The 20474-nt window shown below is 43.9% G+C and overlaps 2 protein-coding genes across 2 annotated transcripts; one reads left to right on the top strand and one right to left on the bottom strand.

The window, feature by feature from the left end:
• Positions 1-7170: 7170 nt before the first annotated feature.
• On the bottom strand, positions 7171-16515 carry SLC25A53 (solute carrier family 25 member 53). The gene is made up of 2 exons (XM_081043204.1): positions 16390-16515; positions 7171-9687 (listed from the first exon to the last, which is right to left on the bottom strand). The coding sequence occupies exon 2, from the start codon at positions 9661-9663 to the stop codon at positions 8743-8745; it is 921 nt and encodes a 306-aa protein (XP_080899330.1). The 5' UTR covers positions 9664-9687; positions 16390-16515; the 3' UTR covers positions 7171-8742.
• Positions 16516-16651: 136 nt separating this feature from the next.
• ZCCHC18 (zinc finger CCHC-type containing 18) lies at positions 16652-19771 on the top strand. Its single transcript, XM_081042298.1, is given in 3 exon segments — positions 16652-17634; positions 18013-18667; positions 18671-19771. Coding segments are annotated over 2 exon segments (1185 nt in total). The 5' UTR covers positions 16652-17634; positions 18013-18130; the 3' UTR covers positions 19319-19771.
• The last annotated feature ends 703 nt before the right edge of the window (positions 19772-20474 follow it).

The following is a 20474-nucleotide window of genomic DNA, read 5'->3' as shown; positions in this document are numbered from 1 at the left end:
GCAATTTCTAATTGGTTGTTGAATTCTACATCTTTTTTACATGGCATTGGTGTAGCTCCTCATATGGAATAATGTATTGTTTCCCTCAACAGACTGTTGACTTCTCTTGCAAGTAGAAACCATGCCTTATTGTAAAGATAGAATGACAGGAAGTCCTCATGTATCAATAATCACCCTAAATGTAAATGGACTGTATTCCCCAATCAAAAGGCACGGGGTAGCACATTGGATCAAAAAAACGAAACCCAACCATATGCTGTCTCCAAGAGACACATCTCAGCTACAAGGAGAAGCATAGGCTCAAAGTGAAAGGGTGGAAATTGACATTCCAAGCAAATGGTACCCAGAGAAAATCAGGTATAGCCATAATGATATCAGATGAAACAGACTGCAAGGTGAAAAAGATAACAAGAGATAAAGATGGACATTTCATCATGGTAAAGGGGACTATACAACAAGAAGACATAACAGTCATCAATATTTATGCCCCCAATCAGGGAGCACCAAAATATACCAAGCAACTGCTAACAGAACTAAAAGGAGAAATTGACCAAAACACAATTATACTAGGGGACTTAAATATATCATTGACACCTATGGGTAGATCATCTAAACAGAAATAAATAACGAAATAGCAGCCCTAAATGACACATTAAATGAAATGGTCATAATTGACATATATACAGCACTTCATCCTAAAACATCAGACAATACATTCTTTTCGAGTGTACATGGAACATTCTCAAGGATAGACCATATATTGGGACATAAAATCAGCCTCAGCAAATTTAAGAAGATTGTAATCATACCAAGCATATTCTCTGATCACAAGGCTTTGAAATTGGATATCAACTGCAAAAAGAAAGCAGGAAAAAACAGCAATACATGGAGATTAAACAACATACTTTTAAAGAACGAACGGGTCAAAGAAGAAATTAGAGGAGAGATCCAAACATACATAGAAATAAATGACAATGAAAATACCTCCTACCTGCCTGATCATGGCATTGCACACCAGAAGCTAAACATTAATGAATGCCCACTATTATTTTATATATATAATGTGATGGTTCAGTGTGAGGTCGAAGGGATAGTGGATGGGGTGAAGAGGGTTCACAGTGTGATTGATATAAATGATGAACGTCTAAGTATTACCTTGTCTTGTACACCTGAAACTAATAAATTAAAAAAAAAAGAAAAAGAAAATACATCTTACCAAAATTTTGGGGATGCAGTGAAAGCAGTTTAAATAGGGAAATTTATATCATTACAGGCCTACCTCAGAAACAAAAAAAAAACAAATAAATAACCTCATGTTACACCTTAAAGGACTAGAAAAAGAAGAACAAGTGAAACCCAAGGTCATCACAAGAAAGGAAACAATAAAAATCAGAGCAGAACTAAATGAAATAGAGAACAAAAAGACAATAGAAAAAATTAATGTGACAAAGAGCTGGTTCTTTGAAAAGATTAACAAAATCGACAAACCCTTGGCTAGACTCACTAAGATAAAAAGAGAGAAGACACTAATTAACAAAATCAGAAATGAAAAAGGGGAAGTTATCACGGACACCACAGAAATACAAAGGATCATGCAAGAATACTATGAAGGACTATATGCCACCAAATTTAATAACCTAGAAGAAATGGACAAGTTCTTAGAAACATATAGCCTTCAAGGCTGAACCATGAAGAACTGGAAAATCTAAACAGACCGATCACCAGTAAAGAAATTGAAACAGTCATCCAAAACCTTCCCAAAAGCAAAAGTCCGGGACCGGATGGCTTCACTAGTGAATTCTATCCAACCTTCAAACAGGATCTAACACGACTCCTGCTCAAACTCTTCCAAAAAATTGAAGGAGAGAGAGTACTCCCTAACTCATTTTATGAGGCCAACATTAGCCTGATACCAAAACCTGGTAAGGACAACACACACACACAAAAAAAGCTACAGACCAATATCTCTGATGAATACAGATGCAAAAATCCTAAACAAAATTCTAAGAAATCAAATACAACAATGCATTACAAAGATTATTCATCACAACCAAGTAGGGTTCATCCTCGTGGCACAAGGATGGTTCAACATCCGCAAATCCATCAATGTGATATATCACATAAACAAAATAAAAGACAAAAATTGTATGATTCTGTCAATTGATGCAGAAAAAGCATTTGACAATATGCAACATCCATTTATGATTAAAACACTTAATAAAATAGGTATAGAAGGAAAATACCTTAACATAATAAAGGCCATATTTGACAAGCCCTCAGCTAATCTCATAATTAGTGGTGAAAAACTGAAGCCCTTTGGTCTATGTTCAGGAACCTGACACGGCTGGGCTCTATCACCTGTGCTTTTCAACATAGTATTGGAAGTCCTTGCCAGAGCAATCAGGCAAGAGAAAGAAATAAAAGGCATCCAAATTGGGAATGAAGAAGTTAAATTGTCACTCTTTGCAGATGACATGATGCTATATATAGAAAACCCTAAAGACTCCACCAAAAAGCTGTTAGAAACAATCAGCTAATACAGTAAAGTTGCTGGCTACAAAATCAATGTACAAAAGTCCATTGCATTTCTATATACTAACAATAAAATCTCAGAAAAAGAAATACAAAGAACAATGTTCTTTGCAACTGCAGCAAAAAGAATAAAATACCTAGGAATAAACTGAAGCAAGGATGTGAAGGACCTACATTCTGAAAACTATAAGACATTTTTGAAAGAAATTGAAGAAGCCACAAAGAAATGGAAAGACTTTCCATGCTCATAGATTGGAAGTATCTACATAGTTAAAATGGCCATATTACCCAAAGCAATATACAGATTTAATGCAACCCCATCAAAATCCCAATGGCAATTTATAAAGAAATAGAACAAAAAATCATAAGATTTGTTTGGAACCACAAAAGACCCCAAATAGCCAAAGCAATCTTAACAAAAACGAACAATACTGGAGGTATCACACTCCCTGACTTTAGCTTGTACTACAGGGCTACAATAATCAAAACAGTATGGTATTGTCGGAAAAACAGACACATAGATCAATGGAATAGAATTGAGAACCCAGAAATAAAACCACATAAATATGGACAGATAATTTTTGACAAAGAAGCTAAAAACGTACAATGGAGGAAAGACAGCCTCTTCAATAAATGGTGTTGGGAGAATTGGACAGCCACATGCAAAAGAATGAAACTGGACTGCTATCTGTCCCCATGTACTAAAATTAATTCAAAATGGATCAAAGATTTAAGCATAAGACCTGACACAATAAACTGCATAGAAGAAAACATATGTACTAAAATTATGGACCTTGGGTTCAAAGAGCATTTTATGAATTTGACTCTAAAGGCAATGGAAGTAAAAGCTAAAATAAACGAATGGGACTATATGAAACTTAAAAGCTTCTGCACAGCAAAAGAAACCATCGACAAAATAAAGAGGCAACCAACTGAATGGGAGAAGATTTTTGCAAATAGTGCCTCCGATAAGGGGCTAATATCCAAAATATACAAGGATCTCATGAAACTCAACAAGAAAAAAACAAACAACCCCATTGAAAAATGGGCAGAGGACCTGAAGAGACATTTCTCGAAAGAGAACATACAAATGGCAAATAGACATATGAAAAACTGCTGAACATCACTAATCATCAGAGAAATGCAAATAAAAACCACAATGAGATATCGCCTCACCCCAGTGCAAATGGCTATCAGAATGAATGGCTATCATCAACAAGACAAAAAGTAACACGTGTTGGAGAGGCTGTGGAGAAATAGGAACCCTCATACACTGTTGGTGGAAATGCAGACTGGTGCAGCCATTATGGAAGGCAGTGTGGAGGTTTTTCAAAAATTACAAATAGAATTAACATGTGACCCAGCAATCCCTTTCCTGGGTATCTACCCAGAAAATCTGAAAACATTTATCCATAAAGACACGTGTGCTCCAATGTTTTTTGAAGCTTAGCTTACGGTTGGCAAGACATGGAAACAACCCAAATGTCCTTTGATAGATGAATGGATAAAGAAGTTGTGTTATATACACACAATGGTATTCGGCAGTAGGAAAAGATGTTATACGAACATTTGTGACAACATGGATGAATCTTGAGAGTATAATGCTAAGCGAAATAAATCAGACAGAAAAAGCAGAGTATCCTATGATTTCACTGATATGTGGCATATAAACCAAAAACAACAAAAGAACAAGACAAACAAATGAGAAACAAGAACTCATAGACACAGACAATAGTTTGGTGGTTACCAGAAGGTGGGGGGGGTGGCGGAGGGAGATGAGGGTAAGGAGTATCAAATATATGGTGATGGAAGGAGCATTCACTCTGGGTGGTGAACACACAATGGGATTTATAGATGATGTAATACAGAATTGTACACCTGAAAGCTGTTTAATTTCACTAACAATTGTCACCCCAATAAATTTAAAAAAATAAATAAAGAAATAACTTATAAAAAAAAAGAAAAACGCAGAGAACCCTATGATTTCACTGAAATGTCGTATATAAACCAAAAACAACAAAAGAAGATGACAAACAAATGAGAAACAAGAACTCATAGACACAGACAATAGTTTAGTGGTTACCAGAAGGTTAGGGGGTTGGGGGGTGGGAGATGAGGGTAAGGGGAATCAAATATATGGTGATGGAAGGAGAACTGACTCTGGGTGGTGAACACACAATGGGATTTATAGATAATGTAATACAGAATTTTACACCTGAAATCTATGTAATTTCACTAACAATTTTCACCCCAATAAATTAAGAAAAGAAAAAAACACGTAGAGGGTACAACACTAACAATGAACCATAATGTAAAGTGTCGACTTTTAGTAATAATTATATATCAATGTAAGCTTATCAATTGTAGCAAATGTACCACTCTGGTGGGGAATATTGATAATGAGGGAGGTTATGCATATATGGAGAAAGGGGCATATGGGAAATCTCTGTACCTTCTTCTCAAATTTTCTGTGAATCTAAAACTGCTCTAAGAAACAGGCTTTTTGTAAAGTAAATTTATCACAATTTTTAAAAATGAAATAACTGCATCTATCTGCAACAACATGGATGAATCTCATAAGTGAGGTGAAGTGAAAGAAGATAGTAACAATTCCAAAGTTATAAAGTATATAAAGCTCAAATATCTGTAAAACAAAACTGTGTTGTTTAGGGATATTTACTTATATGGAAGATAAACCTATGAAGAAAAACAAAGAAATGATATCACAATAGTCAGGATATGGTGGTGGAGGAATTTCATTACTGGGGGTTGTGGGAGCAGGGTGAACAAGGGGAGTTATCAAGGTGTTCTATTTCTTGTTCTGGGTGGTCATTACGTGGGTGATAGCTTTATAAATGTTTTTTTTAATTGTCAGTTCTTTTCTGGATGCTTCTCTTTTCTTAATGAAATGGAAAGCAAGGTCACCAACTGGGATTGAGGATGGGGAAGGTGGTGAAGATTTGGTGAGAAGGAAAATGGCATGAAAGAAACAGAAGTTGGAGAGTGAACAGAGAAATATAGTATTTTTTTACCTTATTAGTGAAAATTTTTCATTTTTCCACAAAAAAAGCATTTTTATGCTTTCTCTCATATATACATTTCATTAACTTTAATGTACTACACTATGTGTAGTTATCTGAAACACATAAATTGTTATGTTTTAAAATAATTTTTAAAAGAAAATAAAGCTTTAATAGACCACATGATTTTAATAATAGTTGTAACACATTAGTCATTTATTATTTCACCTTTTGCTTTTTAAAAGCTGATGTAGTTTATATTTAGACAAAAACACACAGGGCTTTTACAAGGATTTTTATTATTTTTCTTTCAACTTTTTAGACTAACTAGCTTTGGTGTTGAATTCTACAATTTATAAGTTTTAAACAGACACAGATATTTATTACCTCCTTATTTTATTGATTTCAAGCCCAAAAGCCATTTTTTTTAGTTTTATTTTATTTTATTTTTACATCCCTCACCCCGTGAACCCCCCTCCCCCCATCCACCACCACCACGACCTCACACCGAGTCATCACATTATACACATAAAATTATAGTTGGCATTCATTAATGTCCAGTCTCTGGTGTACAATGCCATGACCAGGCATCCACAGCATCCCTGAGGTGGTCTCCCAAACAGGACACATGTCCATCGGACACCCAACAAAATCCCCAAACACTATTGAATAAGTTCCCCAAAGTAATTCTCAAAAAACCCTGAGGCCATCCTGTGGTCACCAGCCGCCCCCCCCCATCTCTTCACCCTTCCACCCAATCCCCAACCCCCTCCCCCCCGCCCATCTAACAACTCTCGGTTTTTTGTGTCCCCAAAACTGTTTCTGATTAGTTCATACACATATTCTTTTCTTTAGATTCCGCATATAAGTGAGATCATATGGTACTTGTCTTTCTCTTTCTGACTTCTTTCACTTAACATAATGTTCTCTAGATCCATCCATGTTGTTGCAAATGATAAGATTTCTTTTTCCTTTATGCCAAAAGCCATTTTTAAATGTCAGAAAATATAACCACATTAAGAATCCAGGGCGGCTGGATGGCTCAGTTGGTTAGAGCATGAACTCTGAACAACAGGGTTGCTGGTTCAATTCCCACATGGACCAGTGAGCTGCGCCCTCCACAAGTAGATTGAAGGACGACTTGGAGCTGATGGGCCCTGGAGAAACCCACTGTTCCCCAATAAAATTTATAAAAGGAAAAAAAAAGAATCCACAGAGTACTGTGCCATCTCATCTAAGGTTGCATGGGATCAGACATTTCAACTCATCTGCAGTTATTCTGTAGCAGCCATTTTCTATCGACCTTGCTGGCAAATGCTCTCTGATCTCATATCACCCATAGCCGTGTCTTTAATTTCTGTGGTATTCATTGAGGAATTCTCACTACAAGGATCTATAATCAGGTCATTATAAATGACAAATTCGGTTTGGTAGGGAGGTGCAAGTCCAGGTCATTATCATATCTATAAGGGGGAAACTGTGACATCTTGGAAATCCTCAAAATTCCAATTGAACTGAATGGGACCGTTAAGCAATACGTTTCTGTTGGTGAAATTTCAGTTCCCATAGTGTTGCTAATAGCAAACATGCTATCAATAACACAAACTTATCAAATGTTCCAGTTGAAAATTATTTTTTATTATCATTATTGTCATCTGCAGCATCATCATTAGCACAAAACTAAATCCGCTAATAAAAGAAAACAAAATCACACCCCAAAGGTATGTCTTGCTGACAGTGAGTCAGTAACATTATCTTCATGTACAAGGGACAGCACCCTGAGGATAAAGACCATATCACAGCTTGATAATCAATTCAATAATTCAGCCAATATTACTGAGCACCTAGGCACAATGGGAGATTTAAGATGTGTACAAGAATCCCTGCTTTCAAGGAGTTTTACAGTCTAGTAAGAGGTATTGAAGAACACCGAGAACACAGAGCCACAGGAGATCAGTGACATAATGGAATCGGCGCCATGTACGAAGTGTTATTGGAGAGGGGCATCATGAGAGACTACCATCACATTCAATTGTGGGAAATCAGAAGAGGCTCCACAGAGACGGTGGCATCTGAGCTGGGCTTTGAGGTTTTGGAAGGATTTTGGCAGAATGGCATGTGGAAAGGGGGCACTACAGGTGGAGAGAATAGTGTGGGCCAAAGCATGGCCATGGGAAAGTTTGTGGCATGTTTGGGGAGAGCACACTAGTCCAGTTTGGCTGGTGTGTGAAATCTCTGGAAGTGGGAGTGTTGCGATGAAATGCTGCAAGTGGTACGGGGTCAGATTTGGAGCGGCTCTGAACTGCAGGCTAAGGTTTCGGATCTTGCATTTGTGTTACAGTAACTATAATTAACCACAGCAATAAAATATGCAATGATTTGTGAAGAGATATGGTCATTTCACTTCCAGACTTCTTAGGGAAACTCAAATGGTTTCTAGGCAATGTCATTGCCTTGCTATCAAAAATGTCCCAGCAGATAACCCCAAGCAATCTATAGTAAATTTTTCTATTTTGCATGCAACTAAATCTCTCCCCTCAAAGTCTATTCTTTCCATCCATCCAGTGACCACACCTCTCCTCACGCCCATCTCCAGCCCTACCAGTTCTTGTGGCACCTGATCAGTTGAGGCAAGTCTAATTTAGGATTTTCAGCCCCAACTGCTACCCTAAAGATAGGACCCACAACCATGAGAAGTGAGAGTAGTGGTAGTAGGGGGTAGTGAACAAAGTCATGAAAATGTAGCCATCTGACAAGTTCTGTGGAATCCCCATCCTAAGAGTCAAGCTTAGTTCTTTGACGTTGGAGTTCCTGGTCCTCTACTCAGTTTGGTCCAGTGGACAATCGGAGGGATCCCAGAACTCACAGTGCCTCATTAAGGTCCTTTTAAAGTTTCTTCTTACTGTCAAAGAATTCCTTAAGGGAATGACCTTTCATCTGGGTTACAAGTTATTTAAAGGCCTCCTGGGTCTGAGGATGTTGAAGCTGTGGATAGACAGGAGTCTTTTTCTGACCAAGGAAGCCTGCTGGGTTTTGTCTGTGCCCAACAGGCTGGTAGGTGGTGCACTGACAGCTCAAAGATGCTAAAGAATGACTGTATTAGGTAACCAAGCCAAAAAAGTAGGTATTTAGACCAACCAGGGAAGGCTTAGAATAACAAAGGCGCCATGGCCACACTTCCTGCAACTAGTCAGTCTTTCACCTCTTTCCTGGAATGAGACCTCCTCAGCAGGAAGTCATGGATAGCTGTAGTGAGGCCCCATGTCACGCTGGACCTTAGAATGACCAGGGAGCCCCCACGGTAGATCAGGGACACCTTTCGGCCCCGAGTGTCCCACATATCCTGGGCAGAGGCCCACAGGCTGGGCATACTCTGCCAACCAATATGGGACTGCATATTGGCAACTAGCACAATCAGAGGATATAGAACTAGGCAGGTGATAGTTCCATTGACACTCCCAGACACTAAGGCAGGAACCCAATGGGGCAGGCCTTGCTCTGCCAAGCCATGCTGGATGGGGTCCTTGAAGGAGAAATACAGAGCACTCCCCAGGCTGTTCCTGAGAAGGACAGGCCAGAAACCACGATAATAGCCCAGTGACAGCTGCCCCCAAAGCCCATAAGAGTTGAATTCCTTGAGAATGCTGAAGGTGCTAGGGAAGCGAGCTTGCTTGCGACCATCCTGGAGCACATTTTGCACCCTTTCAAAGGGGCTGAGTGCCACAGCCTCCACCACGCCAGACATGAGCCCTGCAGCCCAGCGGTGTCCCAGGGAGTGTGGCCCATTAGGGGAGAGAGAGCACAGCAGGTTATCATAAGTCCCAAACAGTAGAGTGCCTTGCAATGTCTTGGAGAGAAGAGGCGGGTAGATTCCCCTGTAGAAGTATTGAGGGCCTTCATGCCAAAGCTGTCGCAGAGCTTCTGACACTGCCACAGCATGGATCTGTTGTCGGAACACAACCTTATAGATAGGAAAGGTCAGAAAAGTAGACATAAAATTGGAAATGGCCCCAAGGGCGTAGGCCTGGGAGTGCCAGCTTTTTTTTCCAGGAACCTCTGCTCGAGTCCAGTGCTGAAGCTCCTTCCCAGGAGAGTGGTTCTGTTCCGCCATGCTGGAGACAACTTGGTGCAGAAACTGGCAAGAGCGGAAAAAAAATAGGTTAGACTGACCATTAAATCTGTTGGTGAGCATTTTCACTGCTTAGTTAGAAACAGAGCCCCAAGAAACTACTCAGCTCTAAGGATACAAGGCACTCTTTGGGCCAGTTGCTGAGAAATAAGCACACACTTAATTCATCAACCTTAAATTAAAGGCAGACAGCTTTCTGAATAAAGTCACCACTACAATGGTTTGTTGACACAGCAAATATTCTAATCTTCAAAGGTTTAAGATTGAAGAAAACAAATTTGGGGAAGGAGAGTTCCAAAACCTATTGCACTCAATTCTCACCACATGACATTTTGCATCTGATCAACTGCTAGAATAAGTTGCTATTCTCTTTCCAAAAAAGTGGCACTATCTTGTAGAGGCAGAAGGGCATTCAAAAGTTGTAGTCCAGTTCTTTCTCAAAAAGTTGGTAGAAATTAGAGGAGTGGGGAGTCTCCCTGTCTCCATTTCTGTAGATTCCTGCCAATGCTGTAGCTGTTTCATGGCAACGCCCCACCCCCTCTCCAGAATGAGGAACAGAAAGAGAAGCTGTTCCTAGAAATTCAGCACAAAAAGGCTCCACACCTGGCAATTTCTAAGTCTAACATTGTAGACCTGTAACTCTATAATAGAGCAGGGGCTCTCAACATGAGGCAACTGACATTTGGGTCCAGGTAATTCTTTGTTCTAGTGCCTGTCCTGAGCATCATATTGAGCAGTACCCTGGCCTCTACTAGCTGGATGCCAGTAGCACCAGTTGTGACCTACCCAGCTAAGACAACCAAAAATATTTCAGACACTGCCATATGTCCCGGGGTCGGGGGCAAAATTGCCCCTGGTTCAGAACCACTATAACAGAGGGAAGAGGCAGTGCAAAGACTCCAAACCATTGCTCCCACCGGAGAATGGTCCCGGAGCAGATGAGAGGTAACCAGGGAGCTGGGGCACGGGAAGGAAATTTGGGATTAGGAAGAAATCAACACTCAGTGCAGACCTGAGAACCTGAGGAAGTTTGTTGTGAATAGGGGCTCCACTGGGCCGAGAGGACAGGGTGTACTGCAGTGGAGACTGGTGTGCTGAGGAGAGTAAGCATAGAAGTTTGGGTAGGGGACAGGAGGAGGGGGCAGAGGGCAGAGGACCAGACTGGGGACTCACATCTAGACTGACAAGAAGCCTGGTAGGAACTACAGACCCAGAGGTTTCACACATAACCCTGGCCTGTGTGGTCCTGAGGGCAGGGAGGTGCTGGGGATCTAATTATGCTAGCAGTTAATGGCCTGCTCAACAGAGACAAAGGGGTCCCCACAGGTTGAGGCCCCAAGGGAGTGGGGAGAAGCCAGGCACTGCCAGAAGCCCACTGCAGCCTTCTCTGGGCTGCTGCACCAGGAATCTGCCTTCAAGGGCTTCTCCTTTCAGAATCACCCCTCCCCCATCAGCTCCTCCCTGGCTTCTCACTCCTGTTCCATTTATCACCCCACAATCATCTGTCTTCACAAACCCCCACCCTAAGCCACACTCTCTTGCTGGTGGGGGGAAGCTCAGCTTCTCCTGCTCTGCCATCACCCCTCCCTACCCCCACATTCCATGTTTGCCTTAGGCCTCACTCCTAACCCACATGGCCAGGAGACTGGGAGGTCCCATCTGCCTGGGACCCTTTACCTGAGAACTGGCCAGGAGGAGCAAAGGCTCAAGAGGCCCACTTCTTGCATCCCTCTGGAGCACTTCTGGGCCCTTGGCAGCAGCCACCTCCATCTCTCTAGAGCCCAAAGTGGCCCCTCCTCCACTGCCAGGAAGGAAGTAGCTCCAAGCAGGCCCAAAGCCACAGGGGCCCCCAATATTCCCCAGCTGTCCTGCCAAGGGCCTTCTTCCCCAAGTTTTACCTGCACCTAAATAAGGATGGGTGGTGAGGGAAATGTCTGTCCCCTCTTCTATCTCAGAGTGCAATAATATCCCACTTCCTCCCCACATTTTCCTGAATAACCTATAAACAAGTGTTGACTAGCTGCATAAGGCAGGCTGACTTAGCAGAAAGAAAACTAGGCTATGCAGGATTTGGCAGACCAGCATTCTAAGTGCCCGTTCTGTTATCACCTTCCTGTGTGACCTTTAGAAATTCATTGACATCTTGGAGCTCCCCTGTCTCAGTTATGAAATGCGCGGACAGGGTAAAATGCATTTGGGGCATCCTCACTCTGTGCGTGTCCCGGAGGGTTGACATGGGGGAATTTGGGCAAATATGTGATAGAGGAATTAATTATGCTTTGCCATCCCCGATTCTTTGTGCCATTTTTGCCAATCATTTTCAGGGATTACAGGTGAATAATTGAGAAATCCCTTACCTTAAATACCTAATTCACCATTTGATAAATCTAATTCTTCCTATTTTATGGGGGAGGGGGTAGTCTACTTTTTTCCCATGTATTTTTCTGTTAAGATGCCAGGCTTTGGAGGCAGATGAACCTGAGACTGAATTCTGCCTCCACCGCTTACCTAGTTGTGTGACCTTAGGCAGGACACTTCACTCAGTCTGTTTCTTCGGGTACAAAATAGGGACAGTAGACCTCCCTCAAAAGGTATAATGGGATTTATAGATGATGTAATACAGAATTGTACACCTGAAATCTATGTAATTTCACTAACAATTGTCACCCCAATAAATTTTTTTAAAAAAAGGTTATTGCAAAGAATAATAAAATTAAATGAGGTAAAGTGGTTGGACATGGTGGCCTGGATACAAAGTATTTTTTTTAAAAGATGCTTCTTGACCCCACTATCTGTCTCCACAGAGCACACGCTCGTGTGCAACACTCAGGCCAGCCAGAACCACATGATGTGGGATAGTGGAACAAATCCATGTTCACTGGAAGGCAGGAAAGACCTTTCTTCTGTGAATAGCAAGGTGTTATTAAACAATCGTGGACAGCCTGGCCCCTTAACATGAGTTCCAAAGTTGAGACCACAGGATGGGCCTAGAGTGGACTTGGAGCTGTTATACCCTGTACCCTGTGATGTACCTCCTGTGTTTACAGCCTAGTCAAGTGAGGCCAGGGGATTCCAGACTCCCCTGGCCAGTGTAGTCCAGGTGGACGGCCTATGTGACCACCCCAGGATCCAGCCCCATATTTGTCCATTCATCCAGGGCGTCCCTGAGTCAGTCCTTTGATCAGCTCACAAACATGTATGGATCATCTACTAAACCACTGTGGGTGGATAAATCATTGTGGAGCTGGAGGTGAATAAGACTTGGTGCCTGCCCTCAAGGTCTTGGGAATCTAGTATGGGAGATAGGTCAACAATGAGCTAAACTCTACTGGAAGGCAAAATAGAGGGTGTACTCACTAAGTTCAGAGCAGAAAAACAAGAGCAATGAATTCCACCTGGGACAGGGAGCAGCCAAAAATTTCTCCGAGGAGGGGCATCTGACTTGATTCTTAACCACTGTCTCGTTAGGTCAGACATTATAGGTGGAGGAAGAAGCCTAAAGCACAGTGGCCTGAAAGCATGAGTGGGGGGTGCATGGCACTGGACATAGACCATGGGAAGGAGACAAATCTGTGACTCACAGAGAAGAGCCGATTTAGAATGAGGGCCACATTTGTTTTCCCCACTGCAGTGTGTTATGGCATAAAGACATGGGCTTTGGAGTCAGACAGCCCTGGGTTTGATTTTCATGGTGCCACTGCCTAACTTTATGATCTTGGCCAAATCTCTTCACCTCTGTGAGCCTCAGTATCCTTATCTGTAAAATGATTGGCAGGAAGGATGCATGAGATGAAGTACATAACATGCTTGGCACAGTACCTGGTATTTCAATTGCTCCCTAAGTTGTATTAGTAGTTTCCTTCTTTTTTTTTTTAAATGAGATCCCAGGAATAAAGGTAATACTACAACTACATTGTTCTAAAGGCTGAAATCAGTCTAATGCACTGGGTCATCTGCAGGGTGCATTTTCAATTTTTTGTTTGGAAAACAGCAGAGAAGAGTTGTTCATGTCCTTTGGAGTTTGACAGCCCTGGGCTGAAGTCTCAGTATCTCCACTTACCAGTTGTGTGGCCCTTAAATGAGTTACCTAACCTCCCTGAAACTCATTTCCCTGCAAAATGGGACAATTACCTGTCTCAACAGGGTTGCTAAGAAGCTTAAATGAGATAACAGAGGGAAAGATTCTGGCATAGAGGAGGCAGGCAGCCAAGGGCAGCCTATGTAGCCTATTGTTTCAACTGAAACCATTATCTCCCTGATCTTCAGGCTTTTAAGATTTCTTTATGGAAATTGGAAAATGTGGTCTCATTAGAGCCATGAATTGGAACACATTCCCACACATGAGGCTAGAAATAAGGGTTGCTCTGTATCCAACTGGAGCCAGATCAGCAAATCTTCGTCTCAGCCTTGCACTAAGAAACCTTCACTTTGTTCTAATGGCCTGATCCAGGCACTTTCACACAGTCCATTTCCTTTCACTATTTTTTGTCAGAGCTCTGAGATCCAGTCTTCATCCTATTTGATTACACCCTACCAGGTCCAACTGCAGATCACCTAACTTGGTGACAAAGCCAATTTAAACACAGAAGAAGAGTCTGCTGAGACTAGGTTCAAATATCACGATATTGGGGAGCAGAAGCAAGAGTCTTAAGGAAACCCAAGAGCTGCTGCCAGCATCACCCCTGACTGTGTGAGGCAAGCCTTCTCTCTCCCACACTCTCTACCCCCCACACTATTCCATCCACAAGAGAAAGTCCACAGCCCTCAGATGGAAGGTGCTTCATCTCCAAATTTGAATTGTTTACTCCAAGGAACTCTAGATACTGGGTTTGTAAATAAGAAGGCAGAAAGGAGCAGGTGAAGTACCTTGGCAGTTTGAAGATGAACCTAGCAGTCAAAGGGCATCAGATTGCTCATTTGCTTTCAAGCATCAGGAGTCAATAACAAGCCCCTCAAGTCATGGGAAATGGAGCAGGTTCCCTAGCCCCTGGCTTCACGGCCCATTCACTCCTGGAGAGCCCTGCATGCCGTTTCCATGGAGTTACTCCTTCTCTGGGGCCAGTGATGGCAAATCCAGCAAAGGAGAGGTCCCTTCAAGAGCTCACAGAAGGGCAACCTAGCAACCTGTCCTGAAGCCAGGAAATGAAAGAGCTCTATCAGAGCAGAGAGCTGTGATTGGGGGTTAGGTCAAATTGTGTTTCATTTCTCACAGTTCTTTCTCCAGTTCAAGTTGAAAGGGGAAGATGTTACATTCTTACAAGATGTAGGGGAGTGGTTTTAAACCATTTCTGGGCCACTGAATCATTTGAAAATCTACCAAGCTGTGGACTCGGAAACATACACGGAGTCCAAATTCCTTGCCAATAATTTCAGGAAGGACTCTAGGTGGGAAGCTCTGCTTTGGAGTTACATCTCAGACAGATATGCTTTGGACAGATGCATGGGCAGCAGGTCTATTTACTTATTACCCTAAGCATGATGTGGTGTTTTAGGCAGTGGTTTACAAACCTCTCTCTCTACACCTCAGCATTAAGAACAGAATTATTTAAAAATATAAATCACACCTTCCACCCGTCTTCTTATTGTGTTTCCCCGAAAATAAGACTGGGTCTTATATTAAGGTTTGCTCCAAAAGACACATTAGGGCTTATGTTCAGGGGATGTCATCCTGAAAAATCATGCTAGGGCATATTTTCCAGTTAGGTCTTATTTTGGGGGAAACACGGTAGTAAATCTGAATCCCCCAGAGGTGGGGCTCAGGAATCTGCATTTGGCACAAGTTCTCCAAAATGATACTGAGGCAGCCAGCATTGTACCCATACTTTGGTTGAAAGCATGGGTTCTGGCCTCAGAGACTTGGTCCAAATTTTGGCTTCGCCTTGTAATTTCAGGCAAGTTATTTCACCTCTCTGAGCCTTATGTTCTTTGGGGTCATAAGCTGTAGCAATAATGTTTTACTTTTTAAAATAACCTGGCAGTTTGTTGTAGTGTAAAAAGAGAAAGAAAAATGCCTCAGTTTCCTCTTTTGTACAATGGGTACCTGAAAGTTGCCTACCTCTTCCTCCACCTCTCTCCAGGCTGACTCCTCATCCTCTGGCAGCCTACCCGCACACCAAGATTGCTGTTGAGATCCTTTGAAGCCACTGGTGTAAAAAGGCTCACCAGGCAGCTCAGCCAGGCAAATAGTTGGCATTTGGAGAACAACAGACTTGGGTGCAAAATCAAATGATGATACTCATTTGCTGTGCGATGCCGGGCAAGATATCTGTGCCCATTTCCTCATCTGTGAAATACACTCGAATTGCATATTGTTCCATATGGGCCCTCCATAGAGTAGAGAGGAGTGTTTACCAGAGGCAGCCTTTGAAATCAGACATGTCGACTTGGGCGGGAGCTCTTAGCTCTGCACTTCCTAACCGTACTGCCCGGCGCTGAAGCCCCCCTCTCTGTTAAATGGGCACGCTGCTACCTCCTTCCCCAGGCTGCTGAGAAGAATCAATGAGACGTCCGTGCAAGCGCATTTGCTCGCAGAAAGCGCTCAGAAAATGCTTTCTCCCCCTCCCCCCCTAGACAAAGGTGAGGAACTCTTACTGTTCACTTGATTTCTGTCCCACCTCGTGTCTAATGCATCCGGTCTCAAAGCGCAAAGGAGAGTGAGGTGAAAGGGAAGAGAGAGGAGGGAAGCGAGGGGGAAAGCAGCAAACTCACGGGTAAATGCAAATCGGCCCGATGGCTGCGTCCAAGCTGCACTTGACACCGCGCCGGCTCCCGCGCCTCTGTGCTGCAGCCCCGCCCGCAGGCTCCCCCTTTTGCTAGCAAGGGCCTGGGGGTCCGAGGCTGCGCAGGGAGGCCTCACCCGCTCCCCACTGATTGGCCGCGTGGCCCTGCTCATCATACTCTTTTATCCCAATTGGGCAGAGGCTGAAAGAAGCGGCGACTCCTGGGAGGGCCCAACGGGTAGGCGGGGGCGACCACGCTGCGGTGGGAACTGAGCAGCCTCTACTCGGCTCCCCCTATCAGGGCGGCCGTGAGGAACAGCTCGGTCTTACAGCTCCGGGTCGCTAGGGGCCGAGGAGGCGTCATCCTTTTCCCCCCACGCAGGACCGCGGAGATTGGAAGGCGGCATCCATCGCTGTCCACGCGGGACCATCTGCAGCCCACCGGCCGAGTACAGGTAAAAATAGGGGGTGCGACTGCTCCGAGCGGAGAGAGGAGGGGGACGCCCCCACCAGGACTGGGCGGCTCTGGGCGCTTGGGGAATGGAGAATTGCGGGGCAGGGAAGGAGCACTCCGGTAGCCCAGCTACGCTGAGGGAGGAGGTGGGTTGCCACGGGATACTGCCCAGTGGGTAGGATTTTCCTGAATTGAGGAGGGGACGTTTTCAGAGGGTGGTAAGAAGCGCGGGGGTTGGGGAGGAGAATCGCTAACTGTCTGCTTTGAATCCCCTTTGCATCTCCTCATCTCCTCCTGGGGAGGAATATGAGGGTGTGTACGTGTGTCCAACTACTATTCCCTTTCTCAGTGGCAGGCCATCAAAAGCCGAATCCGAACTTGGATTCTGTACAGCTTATTGCAGAGCTGCAAGGCAGACGGTTTTCTTGGAAAAATGTGATGAAGGGGTCACTTTGGCTTGTATTCAGAAGATGGGAGAGGGGATTTTCCATTTGACTACGGCAGAGTTTGGGGGGTGGAGCGGGATGAGGGAAGGGGGCTGCTTCTGACCCACCTCTTCCCTGCCTTGCCCTACGTGACCTGACGCCCTGAGGACTGGGATATTCAACCCCCAGTGGACAAAGGTCGACTTACCCAAAAGCAAGCTTTCTCACGGAGGGTACCTGTTGCAGAGGCTGGATGGAAGTGAAATTAAGGCGCACACTTGTTTTTGAACTCATGTAAGACTCTGAGAAATAACAGGACAAACTTTGAGGAGGGGTACGGTTGAAACCTGAGAAGGTAAGTTTAATGGAGACCTTATCACCACAAAGCTGTGAGACTTAGACCATTGCATACTATTTTGAGAGCCCAACTCAGTTCCACACACTATCTTACCTAGAATTCGAAGCAACAGTTGCCCTTCCTCCTCCCTCCTGGAGGACTGACAGGAGAGGATGGATGTGGTTCTGAAAAGCATCCTTGCTAGCACGGATGCTAGGGGAGGGGACTTCCCCTAGCTCCAGAAGGTTGTAATTGACAGTCTCCTGCAGGGTAATTTTAGGGCAGTGGGCAAGTATAAAATGTAGTGCAGGGCGTTCAGGAAGGTAGAGAAAGTGACTGCAGACTGCTTCCCTGCGCTCTCCTACCTTATTGACCACCACCCCCTTTTCTTTACAGTTCTTATTGAGATACAAGGAAGGCAGAGCCCAGGAACGCTGCTTTGGGGATTCCTCTTGCAGATTAGGCTTTTCTAAAAAGCCTGAGCATCTTGTTATATATAGACGATCATTTTATCATGGCTAGCATCATTGCTCGTGTGGGTAGTAGCCGGAGGCAGAACGCACCCTTACCCCCTTGGGCCCATTCCATGTTGAGGTCCCTGGGGAGGAGTCTTGGTCCTTTAAGAGTCAACATGGCAGAAAGAAACATGAAGTTGTTTTCAGGGAGGGTGGTGCCAGCCCAAGGGGAAGAAACCTTTGAGAACTGGTTGATCCAAGTCAATGGGGTCCTGCCAGACCGGAGTATGTCTGAGGAGGAAAAGCTCAAGCGCCTGATGAAAACCCTTAGGGGCCCAGCTGGGGAGGTCATGCGTTTGCTCCAGGCAGCCAACCCCAACCTAAGTGTGACAGATTTCTTGCGTGCAATGAAATTGGTGTTTGGGGAGTCTGAAAGCAGCGTCACTGCCCATGGTAAATTTTTCAACACTCTGCAGGCACAAGGGGAGAAAGCCTCCCTTTCTGTGATCCGTTTAGAGGTGCAGCTCCAGAACGCTGTTCAGGCAGGGATCATAGCTGAGAAAGATGCAAACCAGACTCGCCTGCACCAGCTCCTTTAAGGAGCTGAGCTGAATGGGGACCTGCGCTACAGGCTGAAGCATCTTCTCAGGATGTACGCAAATGAGCAGGAGCATCTTCCCAATTTCCTGGAGTTAATTAAGATGATAAGGGAGGATGAGGATTGGGATGACACTTTTATGAAACGGAAGCGGGCAAAGAGATCTGAGCTAATCATGGAGAGGGCAGCAAGCCCTGTGGCATTTCAGGGCCCCCAACCAATGGTGATGTGCAGTGCTGACTGCAACGTGATAGAGCTAGAAGATATCCTCAGTGACTCAGATGAGGATGTGATCCTAGTGGCGTCTCAGGACCCTCCACCTCCATCCATGGGTGCCCCTCCCCTCAGAGGCAGGGTCAGACCTCAGAATCAAGCACTGGTCATTGATTCCCCCAATAGTTCCTGGGCTCAATCTCCTTCCACCAGTGGGGCTTTTCGGGATATGCATAGATCCAGGAAGCGAAAATACACAATCTGCTGTTCCTGCTGCGGCAAGGAGGGCCACTCAAAGGAAACCTGTGACAATGAGAGCAACAAGGCCCAGGTATTTGAGAATCTGATCATCACCCTGCAGGAGCTGACGCATCCAGAGGAGGAGAGGTCAAAAGAGGTCCCTGGCGAACACAATGACCCCTCTGAGCCACAGTAAGGTGTTATTCCCAGCCCTAAGTGAACCCTTAACTATATTCAGACGGGTGTTGAGAAAACTGGGGGTGGGGAGTGTGCGCAGGCATATATCTATATGAATTCATACACACAGTGGCTTTCTTGGGGGAAGAGGAGGTCTTGGATACCAGGAAAGTGGAGGGCACCACCTGACCTCTGTCCCTGCTCCCTCCTGCATCTGTCTATTCTCTGTTTATTTCCTTGATGACTTTATTCTACAAAGGAGTATAATTTTCTGTCAAACCTTCAAAAAATGGAGGAAAATACAAAAACTTTAATGTACAAGTTACCCGAAACTCTCCACTCTTATATAACCACTGTCAGCCCTTTGATGAATGTTTTTCTAGATATTCCCTGTACCTGTGTACCCAGATAGATATATGTACAGATAAAAGTGATCACATATCAGTGCTGTTCTATACTGTGTATTTTTCACCAAACAATATATGTCGTGGATGTCCATGTCAATAAATATATATAAACATCAAGTTGAATGTCTCTCTCTGTGTTAGTACTTCGTATAGAGGAAAAATAAATAAGGAAACTAAGTATAGAAGCTATAATGGGGAGGGTCATACTGTGGAGTTTTTATCAACCTCATTTAGAGATGAGGAAAAAGGAAGCTGAAATGGCTGAATATCTCTTAAAAGGTCAGACCCTACAAGCTGAAATGGGCTGAAATGGGCTGAATATCTCTTAAATGGTCAGACCCTACAACTGACCTGTCTCCTAAGTCACAGAGTCAAATCTGCACCCACTAGTTACTAATGTCCCAGTGCTTGCTTCACTAAATGCATCTGAGAAATCTGATGATGGGATGGGGGTGGGGGTAAAAATGTCGAATGACAACTGCAGGGCTTCATTCCTGTTCACTTTGGGAAGTGGCAGCTCTCCCTTCACTGGGGAGATTCCTTAGATTTTTGCTACTGCTGCTTCTGGACAACGCCTGGTGGCTAGAAGACTGTCCTTTGGGCTGATACTCCCCTCTACCTCCTCCCCAATTACAGAGAAAGCAGCTGCTCCTTAGAGTTCAGTAGTAGCAGGAGTCTCAGTCCCTCCACGCTGCATCCTAGCTGTATGCTAGAGGGTGTCAGCAGCCCGAGGATCCAAGTTAACCTCACCCTGACTCAAGAAATGGG

The sequence above is a fragment of the Rhinolophus hipposideros genome (assembly GCF_964194185.1).
Source record: "Rhinolophus hipposideros genome assembly, chromosome: X".
In the NCBI taxonomy this organism is placed as follows: domain Eukaryota; kingdom Metazoa; phylum Chordata; class Mammalia; order Chiroptera; family Rhinolophidae; genus Rhinolophus; species Rhinolophus hipposideros.
The sequence above is the reverse complement of the archived record's forward strand: the minus strand, read 5'-3'. Positions and strand labels throughout refer to the sequence as shown.

Coding starts and splice junctions, on each gene's coding strand:
- SLC25A53 (XM_081043204.1), bottom strand. CDS start 9,663: ATGGCGGAACAGAACCACTCTCCTGGGAAGGAGCTTCAGCACTGGACT.